This window comes from Agelaius tricolor, unplaced genomic scaffold (assembly GCF_023055355.1).
Source record: "Agelaius tricolor isolate 1412-34295 unplaced genomic scaffold, bAgeTri1.0.p SCAF_2, whole genome shotgun sequence".
Lineage (NCBI taxonomy): Eukaryota > Metazoa > Chordata > Aves > Passeriformes > Icteridae > Agelaius > Agelaius tricolor.
Window position 1 is genome coordinate 10709589 of NW_027269262.1, and position 12113 is coordinate 10721701.

A 12113-nucleotide genomic window follows, 5' to 3' on the forward strand; every position below is an offset into this window, starting at 1 on the left:
CCCAGTATACTTGCCCCTTCTCTCTCAACCACTGTGTGAGACAGAAGAGATGTAAAGAGAGGGATGTCAGAAAATGATGACTGAAATCCGTACCGTCTTTCTCCTGTTTCCCTTCAACAGGGAAGTTTTCTGCAGAGCCACTTTTAGGCATCGAATTAAAACCGATGTTAGCAGGGCTTTTTTACTGGGTCCAGACATGTAAGAAATGCTCCTTAAACTCAGCCCTTGCCTGAGTATGGCATAGTTACAGGACAACAGACTTATAGTTTAAGATACAAGTAAAAACTGAGTCCTATAAATTTACCCACGTGCTAATACTGCTCTTGAAAGAAAAAGAGATACTTATACTTTAAAACACTGCTATCAGCTCATTCTCCTTAATAAGAGCCCACGGTCTTTGAAATGTTAAATGGGACCTACTAAGAAGTAAATTCTATTTGCTGCAACACATTTTCTTTCATAATGTGAAAACTTTTACTGTTTTTGTACAATTTCTTATCACTGAAGCTCTTTTCTATTGACTGAAACAGAAATCAACAACCAGATTTTTTTTATTCTCCCACTTACGTGTTAGTGACTTAGGCTGTTGTGTTCCCTAACTGTTACAGTGGTCTAGAAGCAGAAGACCCCCTCATCTCTCAAGAACTATTAACCCAAAGTTTTAAGCTAGAATTTTAAAAATTTGCTATGTTACAGCAAACTAAATTTGTTTAGAAACTTTGTATCATCATTTGCATTTGATCCCAAATCACATGGGGTACAAACATGAGTAAAGCATGAAAAAAAAAACCAAAAACCAGAAGTATAGGGAAAAGCAGCTAGCCTACACAGGGTGCAGTATTGACTTGCATGTTGTAAAAGGAAAAAAACCAAAACAACTCACCACATCAGTTTCTAAATGACACAGTTCATTCCAACCCATTTAACCTACACAAAATGCTGGACTCCATGAACAGCAAAATCTGAAAACAATACAGACAGCTCTGCCAGCAAGTCTCACACAATCACAGTAACTGTCTCAATACAGCTGGTCTCACAGCAAAACAAATTTCAGAAGGTAAAACAAAAATGAAGTAAGATTGCACTGCTAACATTTTCAGTTTGCTTTCCTTTGACCTGGTCTCCTTAGCAAACTAATTTACTCTATTTACATATTTATTTTTTAAACACTTTGCTGTTATTTCCTTGATTCCAGCACTAAAATTTGCCACAGGTGAATGGATAATGTACTCCTTCTAAATTCCACATGACTATCAAGCCTGTGTACTGCCTCCTCAGTCTTCCAATACACTCCTGAGCTGCAAGATGAAAGACTTATTTTAAGGACAAGCTTTAAGACTTTAAGAAAGTCTTATTTTAAGACTCTTTTAAGGACAAGTGTACCCAAGAAGACACTCAAGAATTAACTACCTAGCCAACCTCCATCAACCAGCTTAAAAACTTTACCTTGCATATTCTACAGTTATGAATGTATATGGGTTACGAAAAGACAGAAAACCTGATTTGCAAAAATTCTACTTATATTATGAAACACCTTCTGTAACTACAGCTAAATAAATGGATTAACTATGTTTAAAGCCTAAGGGTAAAAAAAGTAGTCTTTTCCTTACAAATACTTCAACTGCAACAACTGACTCTGAATTATAAACAATGCTGCTGATAAACATTCATGATAAATATAAGTCCCCTCAATTTAAAGTTCTGCCTATTCAAGTAAATATAAGTCAAATTTTAAAATGCATTTGCTCAATCCTGTTATAATTTCCTGATACAGCTGTACTATGATTTTGTTAAAATTTTAGAGCCAGGATTGATTCATATATATTCAGGCAAACCTACCTCATAACACTGTATTTGATTACATCTGAACATGACTGCCTTTACAGCATTTCAGAGGTGCTGACATCTCCAATAACTCGTTCAAGAAGAACTAGTTCCAAAATATTCTGTAGCAAGCAAAGCAAGACAAGCATGACTTAATACAGATTTAAATTGTGTCTTCATGCGGTCCCACTACCACCAGATAAAAAAAAATGGCTTTAAAGTATCACATTAAAAAGAACAAGACTAGTGTTGCTAACTTCTTTCCTTGTCATTAAAGCTAGAAAATAGGAAACACTTGAGTCCACTCACAGCTCCCTAGGAAAATGGGCTCCAGAGCAGCTTAATGTCTTAACATCTGTAATCTTCCTGGGGAACATCTCTGTAAGGCTTGCTAATGTTGATATACTTACTCTAGACAAAGCCCAGCTCAACGAACAAACTAAAATCTTTGTTTGAAAAGCTTTGAGAAACCCACGTATTTTAATTATATCAGAGAACCCTTCTGTGACACCAGAAATTTGCAAGCCACACTTCCCCTCAGAACAAGCCTCAGTGAAAGAAAACTTAAGACAGAACTCAGAATGCACATCTCAGACTACAGCACAGAAGTGTGTGTGTGTGTGTGTGTGCGTATATTTGTATATACATATATATATTTAAGACTATACACAGAAGTATTTCTCCATCCAGTCTTGAGATACCAAAGACAACATCCTCTCATCTTGCATTCTGAGCCAAGACATACACATTGACTAGGTGTAAGAAGATATGAAAGTCAGGGAAGTAAAGAAAATAACAACATGAAAGAATCAAGTTTTATTATTAATGAAGAATAAGATGTTATTATAGCTCAAGGTCACATACGACAAAACAATCTTCAGTTAATGCCACATCTGTTACATACTGAGAGAATCAAAATTAAAACATAATAATTGTTTTGGTTTGTTTTCTTTAAAACCATCTGTAGAATTGCAATGTGCCACATGCTGAAAGATTTTGTTCCACACAGGCCCAGCAGGACCTGCCACTCAGGGTCAGGACTGGGACCCCAGGGGACACTGGGGTCAAATGAACTCCTAATACCAGGCAACAAAATAGGATTTGGTAGAATCTGCAATATCTCTTAAATTTAGTTTATTAAAAATGAATCCTTTCAATAACAACTCAGGAAGTCTGACAAAGTAACTAGAATAAACATGGTGCTCCCACATACTTAGTTCAAGTCTATCCAGCAGAGTTTCTGTTTGTAGAATGAATACTATATTAAGAATATAACCTACCACAACAGAACAGGGATACAATGGCAGTATAAAAATAAGACACACTGCAAGTGGAAGTGGAGGGTGGAACAAGAACCACAATCTGTGCAGGGAGGAAGAGGGACAGAAGGGAAACAGAAAAAGTTATTAACCTCTTTCAAGCCACATCTATATGTTTAGAACAACATTCTTTTATAAAACTGTACAAAGTTAGTGTGCCAACATAAAAAGCAAGCAGCTATTCTAAGTTCAACAAACCTATATAGAGCCAATATTTAATTACCTTTTTAATATGTGGTAATTTTACACATATAATACCATATCTGTCCATTTTACAATACTGCCTTCCCACAGGAAGAGCTGGTGTAATGCATTATGCAATTTTCACACTGTAACTAACTAGTATAATAAAATCAAAGTTAAAACAAACATTAAAAAAAGCTATGTTCATAGTCAAAATAAGTAAGAAAGCAACTTAAAAAATTATGCAAATTCTCTCAAAAGTAAGTAACACTCTCAGTCAAGGTCTTGAAAACTTTCTTGAAAGTCAAATCAATTTTGAAATCCTACATACACACACACAAAAAAAGTACTATTAAATCTGTGTGAGGACCTGATAATTGGCTCTGCTTATCTGTTTTTTTCCATTTTAGACACAGCACATCTACTTGACCAGGAACCATTTCCAAAAAAGGAAAAAGTTAAACAATAATTAAAATCAAGTGCATAAACATTAATTAAAGGAAACTAATTATGTGTACCACCAGATTAAAACAAACACACAAACAAACAAAATAAAACAACAGCAGCAACAACAAAAATGCCCACAACCTGACCTTGGTCTAAACTAATACTACGCTACAAAACATATCTGAAAAAGTTAATCACAGAAATTGTAGAACAAGGAGATACTTAATTCAAGCCTCCAGATAGATGAACTCTCACAAATGTTCCCAGAATAGTATTTCAAACTATTTCTTCCCCCATTCCTCTTTCCCACCTTTCAGCAGAATGTAAACCCATTCCTATAGGAAGGTTGGCAGCTCCACTTCATAGGTCTGCATCCCCATCTAAATCAACACTCATTCCCACTCTTCCCACTCATTGGAGGGAAGACACAAACCTTATTAGGAGCCACTGGCACACACTGCCTTTCACTGATGCTGCCATGGGGTCATGTAGGTAAGAGACTAGAAGTAATGGTGGGGTTTGTAAAGTCCTAACTATTGCCTCTCCATAGATCCCTGAGTTCATTCTCCATTCACCAGAGCATCCTATCCTATCCTATCCTATCCTATCCTATCCTATCCTATCCTATCCTATCCTATCCTATCCCACATCAATTATAACTGGCATGTAATATGAGGAGAACTTAATTTGTCACCTCTTCTCACAGTGAACAGCAACTTATTGCCTAGGTAGTTAGGCAGATTTCAAAGGGATTATATTCAAGGATCTGGACATACTCCAATATAAAGATGATAAATTCTGAATTTCTTCTTCAGAAGATTATTATCTTCTACCTCTCCCTCTTTCTCTCTCTCTCTCTCATTATTGTTACACACCTATCTTTATGTCTCAAGTCTCATAATTTTCTTTATATAAGGAGTAAGAAAATGAATGAATTCTATATGGAAAGCAAATTTATATAGCTATCATACATGTCCTTAGCAGTTGGTGAAGATGAAGAAACATCTTTTTAAATTACGAAATAAATTAAAATTTAACTATTCATTAAAATGGAGAGGGACTGAAAACTTGTTACTAACTAAACAGGCTGGTAGTGCTGGTGTCAAAGATTCAGAAAGTGAAATTTATTTTTACTTATTTACCTGCAAGCAGAGATAATCTTTCTTCAGCTCTGCTTCTTTTGCCTGCTAGCTTTAGTCAGTACTTTGCTCCTTCTCAGGCTGAAAAAAAATTTTGACAGAGTCACTCCAGATATAAAAACCAGAAGCAGAAATGAAATAAAAAGAGATTTCTATCTAGACCTGTGAAGGCATGTAAGAAAGTATTGACAATTCAGCTGATCTTACAAATGCATAAGAAGCATGATATACACAGGAACATGTCCCTAATGCACTATCACTCAGAGCTCTGAGGACACAAAACCAATAGTGACACAAGATGAAAGATCAAAAATGTCAAGGATCATGCAAAAGTAAGTATCTTAAACTCTACCATTACTACAATCCCTAATATGGCTATGTTGTTTTCCTTATTTCAATTAAAGCATTGCTCCATAGTCTTCTTTCATCTCTGGAAACAATCTGCTTCAGCTTCCCATTCAAACTGTTTACTTTTCTCCTGGATCAAAAGTCCAAGCTACTAGAACAAAAAGTCATACATGGATGCACAGCACCATATAAAATGAAAATGTGTTGCAAGTGGAAAATCATATTCCCCCTCCCCTTATCCCACAATCAGAAAACTAAACAGATTGCCTACTTAAAATCCACTCAATCCTTGATGATTTACCCATCCACTGTAAACAACAATTTTGCTTAATTTTCCTTTCACTAAAAGAAAGATATGTCCTTGGATAACATGTTTCCTTACATCAGATCCAAACTACCTCATAGCAACGTGATACTTCTACACCTACTGATACTTTGATCTAGGAATTGTTTCCAACAAATAATCACACAATAATTATTTATAAGAAAACGACTACTTGAAGCAGATTTTCATGGAGGACTTAAGCAGTAGTCCTTGAGTGGAGCTAGCCCCTAGTGTCACCTGACAAGAAAGGCCATGCCCACAATCCAGGGAGCAGAAGTGGGATGCACACAAGCAGCAGGATGTCTTCAATTTCACATACTTGAGACATGGGACTGGGTAAGCAGAAAACCCCACATCATGGTGTTAGCTGTGCACCAATCCCCAGGCTGAAACATGGAGAATTAGAGATGAAGGCAAGACCTTTACCACTATATTATGACCATGTACATGCCTGAATACATATTTACATGTTTTTCATGTGCACACTCACATACATGTTTATACATGACAAAAAATAAACTCAAGAGAAAAAAGAACTTTGCTCTAGCAAAGTGTCTTAAGTGCAATCATGATCTTTAACTCAAAAGATCAGCAGTACCATTTGTAACCAACCTGCCAAACTGGAAATCCCAAGTCAGCAAAAAATACACAGGGGCGGCTACAAAGAGAATCTCAATTGCTCTTAAACAAAATATCACTCCTTGTTTTACTTCTAAGTTTGCTTCCTAAGCTAAAATTTTCAATATCCTCTGAAAGAGGGCAGAAAAAAATATCAAAATAACTACATCATTTAGCCTGGCTGGCTGACAGCTACTGAGAAATATGATGATACTGTAAATCACAGAAGAGGGAGAAGGATTACACAGCGTGACTCTAAAGGGGCATAAATGAAAAAGTGGGATGAACTCAGGGAAGAGGGTGGCATAGGATGAGCATCAGAAAACATTTCTTAACAGCAATACAATATAAAGTAGAATATATTTTCTCACAGACCGAGAAGTTATTTAAGGCAAAATTTGATAAAACACTGGAAAGCACAGCAAAGAAAGCATTTCTGAATTTATGAGGTCATGGATGAGAACATTTCATTAATCCTGTCCCCTTTATGCTTCTCATGATTAGATTTCTGAGCAAGATTTCAGTATAACAAAAAAACACATAGGAAAAATATGTTCATTTTTTCTTGAGTTCTTGTCTTCATCAGCATTAAGGTTAGAAGTGTTTATAAGTGTCATTTGCGTTTGATGCAACTATTACATGCTGAGCTATATAAGCATTACTGGTAATTTTAATCCCCTATTAGTTATTCTTTTGCCTGTTACACAAAATTATCCTTTTAATTCTGGACTTTTATAGTATTTTTATTTCAAGCATTTCAAAGGATTTTACCAACATACGTCCACTAAAAACATCTTTCAAAATCTATATGGGGTGTAATACTGTCTTTCATGGATCCAGAAGTTATCCTGTGACTGGTGAAGTGTCCAGCTCCTTAATTGTCAGGTAACACAATGCCCATGAAGTCCTCTGGAGGACTTAAGTCACAGGAAATTAGAAAGTTAAAACTGTGGCGAAGAAGGAAAACAAAATTCAGTGTTTCTTTTAGTCTGATGCCTGCAGCACAAGAGATCATGAACCAGGAAAGGTTTAGGAGCAGTGGTAAAACAGGTGTTCCCTTAGAAGACCAAATATTACAACAGGAATTGCACTACTAGTTGTGTTTTGGTTTTCCTATTATTACTGTCCTTACAATTATTACTGTAATTTAAACAGTACACAACATTCTGCTATTCAGTTTGGAAAGACATGGGGTAACTCACAAAAAGCTGACTGAGAGAAGAGTTTTGTCACCATTTTTTTCTTCCCTCTGAACTTCCGGTTAGAATTTTTTTAAATGCACAAAGAATTCAGGAGTATAGCTGAATATGAAATATGGAAGTTTCTCCTCCTAAATAAAAATGTTCTTTTCTACAGGGCAACCAACTAAATACAATTTTTTTTTAAATACCAGAGTCAGTCAAGGCCTCCTGATGATACTGTGGAAATCTTAATTCACCACACAGAACAGTTGAATTACAGTTTGTTACATTTGTCTCTGAAATCCCAAAATTCTTGTGATTTATAATCCTTCTTTTAAAGATGCTACTCTACACTGTGTAGGATCTCACTGTGCACAACCCTATCAACCAACAGCTAAGACAAGGAAAGAAAAGAGACACCACACCACTGCAACATGGAAAAAATAGCATGAAAAACAATTACTGAAGAGATTATAATATCACAACAATCAATTATCGTTCTGACCCCCAGAGAAAAATAATGAAAACCAACAGCAGCATACCAGGAAAGCACTGAAAGTGTTCAGTGCCATGTCATGAAGCTGAAAAAAGGAACCACAAAGAACAATTCAGCAACAGATGACAAGATATCGAATATGTCCCAGAGAATAGAACAGCTCTTTCTTCCCATTCCAGTCCCTACAGGTACTTCATCCAAACTCCTTCCCCTCCCCCCTTTTAGCAAGTACACACTGAAATATTCTAGGTACTGATACCATTATATCCTCTCAAAGTGCTTATTTATCCCAAGAGATGCAGAAAGGCAAGGCACATGCCACCTCCCTTCCCAGACCAAAGGCTGAAAGCAAAGACTTCTGTAGAAATGAAAATCACCAACCCTAAATCCAGGTGCGGTTTTCCCCTCAGGAATGAGGAGGCAGTTAATGAAGTGGTTATTGCTGCTTCCCCATACACAGGCTCCAGTGTCATAGGACACACAGTGGTCATTTGGGCTGTCTGTCCTTTGAATGTGCAGTGGTGCCATAAACAAAGGCCAGCAGAACCACCTGTATCCCAACCACAGCAGTGTCCACTTCCTGCAGAACGACACAACTTCTGGGACCATAACCCATCGCTTCCAAGAAAACACAACAACAAACGAAAAAAAAGGAATTCATTTTTCCACTTAATAGTGCCAACCCAACTGCACAAAGGTGACTCCTTTCTGACAAAAATTAATCTTCCCTCCCTGAGTGTATTAAAGGTTAAGCTAAAAAAAGGAGACAAGAGGAAAGACTTTTCTTCTTTAATAAATTTACTATGCATTTGATCATGCACTGCATGAGCTTACTGTTTATTCTAAACATAGGACGTTTCTAGGCTTTCTGAAGAGAAAAACATGGCTACCTTAAAAAAAAAATTAAAAATAAAAGTCACAAAAACTGTCAGGGAGTTTCAGGAACAGGATTATGATCTGAAGCTATCTAAAAATAATTTTTAATTGCTTTTCAAATATTAAATTCATACTGTTCTTGTAAACAAAATTTGCTGAATGTTTTCAACCCAATTACTCCCTTGTCTTTTAGAGCTGAGGATTTCACCATGAAAACAGTATTTCCAACAATACCTGAGGGCTGTTGTAAAATTAGATGGAACAACTGCCACACTCATCCACAGAATGGTATCACTTTGGTAACTTTGCTAAACTCTCCAACCTCAGTTTGGCTCTGTACCTGACAGACCCATATTGCTCTAAGCTGTCTGAAGCCCACCCTCATAACACAGGGCAGGGTGGCCACTGCTGCTTTCAGAGATGGTAAGTCTGTGGACACAAAGCCAGAGTTCTGCTATAACATGTATTATGGCTGGTGCTGGCCAGCCACCAACAGCTGCAAAGATGGGGAGCACCAGCACCCCAGATGGGCTCTGCTTCTGGCACGGCAATCTGCTTTAACAACATGGCTTGGGCTACAAGGACAATTTGGTTGGTCCCACTGGCAAATGGAGGGCATGCTTGCTTTGTATTTCTCCATGTGGGTGTCCTGAATGCCAAGACCTAACCCAAAACACACTGGTTGGTAACTTACAAGGGAAGGCTTCAGAAGCATGATGCTTTTCCCAGTACTGCAGCTGCATATGTTTTTCTACATTTCCTGTAGCATTTCTAGTTTGGGTTTTGATAAAGAGAATATCCAGAAAATTTTCTACATACAGAAAATTCCCATTTCCAGAAATTTAAAAGGGCTGCTAAAACACAGCATATCCATAAAGGTAAATTTGAAATAAATTCATGTGTCTATACTAATTACATCCAAAAGCACAGAATATTTTAGTTCTTTGCCACAAACTGTAAATTGCATCAGATGTACAACTGACAATAATACTCAAATGCATGTGCAATAAAACATGAGTTAAATTAAAAGCAGCAATTGAAGCACTTTTGCCAGACATGTAAAATATCTACATGATAGTTGTTTTAAACACTATATAAATAACAAACTGTGAAGGAAGTAGGAACTCTATCATGATACCTTGAAAGGAGGTTCTAGAGAAGTGGGGACTGATTTCTTCTGCTGTGCCTGCAGTGAGAGGACCAGAGGAAAGGGCCTTAAACTGAGACAGAGGAGATACAGGTTAGATATTAGGGGAAAAAATACATTGTTAGGGTTGTCAAGCATTGGAATAGGTTACCCAGGGAGATGGTGGAGTTACCATCCCTGAATGTGTGCAAGAGACTCCTGGATGTGCCACTGGTGAGGTGGTTTAGAGGTTACAGTAGCGGTGCAGGGTGGACAGTTGGACTGGAGACTAAAGGTCTCTTCCAACCTTGATGATTCTATGGCATTAAATAAATTGCTGATAAAATTTAAAAATCAGTATTAAATACAGCTGCGGCATAATACCTGCAAGTTACAATGTTAAGTTCATTCTGCAGCAGCAAAACTTAGAGCAAAAGAGGATGCTTGATGTGTGGTTTAGATAACAGAATTCATCTTTAAAATAGGTATTGAGAGAGGAACAACTCAAACATCACTATAACACAACAGGCCCTGGTACACTAGCACAGATGTACATCTGCAATTGCCTGTAGTGATTTCAGAGAATCACAGAATGTTGGGGTTGGAAGGGACCTCTGAAGATCATGTAGTACAACTCCCCTGACAAGGCAGTGTCACCTTGAGCAGGCGACAAAGAAATGTATCCAGATGGGATTTCAATGTCTCCAGAGAGTGAGACGCCACAAGCTTCCAGCACAGCATGTTCCACTGTTCTGCCATCCTTAATGTAAAGTTGTTTCTCACACTGAGGTGAAACTTTTGGGTTCTAGTTTATGGCCACTGCTCCTCATCCTTTTGCTGGGCCTCACTGAAGAGCCTAGTATCACCCTCTTGTAATCCACCTTTCATATACGCATTAATGAGATCCCTTCTCAGTCCTCTGTTCTCCAGACTGAGTAGGCCCAGCACCCGCAGTCTCTCCTCATGAAGACAGATGCTCTGGACTCCAAATTATCTTCGTAGCCTCTGTTGGATCCTCTCCAGTACCTGAACTCTGACTGCAAACGTATACAGCGATTCCGAGGCAACTCCCTGCACGCATCACTTGTTGCTCCTTTCCAGCCCCGATATCCCTCTCCCCCCCGGCAGCACCCACTTCCCAGGGCGGCACACCAACCAAGCACGGAGCGCGCACACGGCGCTGCTGGCCCCGCCGAGCACGGCATCTGAGCGCTGCTTTCGTTTTCCCGTCGCTCGGGCCTTCCCTCCCCGCCCCCGGGCCCTCCACAGCCGCTCAGCCGAGCCCAACAGGCACCCCGCGGCAGTCGCGCCTTACGATCCCCGCCGGAGCTGCCGGGCAGGCCCCACCCGGCGAGACCCGGGAGCCGACCCCGAGTCCCCCGAGCCCACCGCCGCCGGGGCTGCCCCGGCCGGGGAGCCGCTCTTCCCCGCCCCTCCCCGTCCCGCCCGCGCCTTGCGCTGGGCCCGGGCCGAGCCGCGGCCGCTGCCGCCCCGCTCCGCCACTCACCGCCGGCCCTGCGGCTCCGCTCCGCCGCGGCTGCGCCCGGCGCGGGCGGCGGGAGGGCGGGGAAAAGGGGCCTCGCCGCGGGAGGAGCGGCTCGGTGTCGGCAACATGGCAGCGTCCAGCCGTGCCCAGGTGCTGCGTCTGTATCGCGCCCTGCTGCGGGAGAGCCAGCGCTTCAGCTGCTACGGCTACAGGTGCGGGGAAGGGCTCCGGGGGGCGGCGGACGCGGGGATCCCCGCCGAGGCGGGGGGTCCCGGCCGTGCTTGGGGCAGGGGCGCGGGGAGCTGCGGCCTCGGGAGGAGCCGAGCCGTGCCCTGGAGCGACAGCGGGACCGGGACTGGGCCTGGGCCCGGCACTGGGCCCGGGCCCTGCTCGGAGCGCCGGTAATGGGCAGCCCCCAGGCTCCGGACTGCCGCAAAGGCGCCAGGGTATGGGGTATTAGGAAGAAGGGATAGGACAGAGGTTGTCCCTACCTTAAGTCAAAAGTACTTGTGCTACGTGTGGGCTTCTCAATGCGAGGAAGACAAGGAGCTGCTGGAGAGGGTCCAGTGGGAGGCCGCAAAGATGAGGAAGGGTCTGGAGCATCTCTCTTTGAGGAGACACTGCGGGAGCTGGGCCTGTTTAGTCTGGAGAAGGGAAGACTGAGAGGGGAGCTCATTAATGCATATAAATATCTCGGGGGTGGGTGTCATGGGGATAGTGCCCGACTCTTTTTGGTGCTGCCTGG

The 12113-nt window shown here is 40.7% G+C and overlaps 2 protein-coding genes and 1 long non-coding RNA gene across 19 annotated transcripts in view; 1 reads left to right on the top strand and 2 right to left on the bottom strand.

The window, feature by feature from the left end:
• FARS2 (phenylalanyl-tRNA synthetase 2, mitochondrial) overlaps nt 1-11995 on the bottom strand; it is a 231091-nt gene extending 219096 nt beyond the window's left edge. For 5 of the 13 annotated variants that reach the window (XR_011683305.1, XR_011683332.1, XM_071452515.1 and 2 more), the window contains exons 1-2: nt 11390-11496; nt 9895-9976 (exon numbers count right to left, since the gene is read on the bottom strand). Coding sequence is in view for 3 of the 13 variants with exons in the window: in XM_071452515.1 (XP_071308616.1) it covers nt 9895-9976; nt 11390-11496 (189 nt within the window). In the remaining 10 variants the exon portion in view is untranslated. Of the gene's footprint in view, nt 1-4915; nt 4994-5822; nt 5841-5904; nt 8245-9894; nt 9977-11017; nt 11154-11389; nt 11506-11859 lie in introns of those variants that run through there. The other 8 variants (XM_071452528.1, XM_071452582.1, XM_071452533.1 and 5 more) reach the window with 8 other exon arrangements.
• LOC139602656 (uncharacterized) lies at nt 2626-4909 on the bottom strand. Its single transcript, XR_011683340.1, has 2 exons — nt 3697-4909; nt 2626-3186 (listed from the first exon to the last, which is right to left on the bottom strand). It is a non-coding gene; the product is annotated as an uncharacterized lncRNA (long non-coding RNA).
• LYRM4 (LYR motif containing 4) overlaps nt 11445-12113 on the top strand; it is an 86380-nt gene continuing 85711 nt past the window's right edge. For all 5 annotated transcript variants that reach the window (XM_071452645.1, XM_071452624.1, XM_071452635.1 and 2 more), the window contains exon 1: nt 11445-11580. In XM_071452645.1, the coding sequence (XP_071308746.1) occupies nt 11495-11580 (86 nt within the window). In that variant the 5' untranslated portion in view covers nt 11445-11494. The remainder of the gene's footprint in view (nt 11581-12113) is intronic.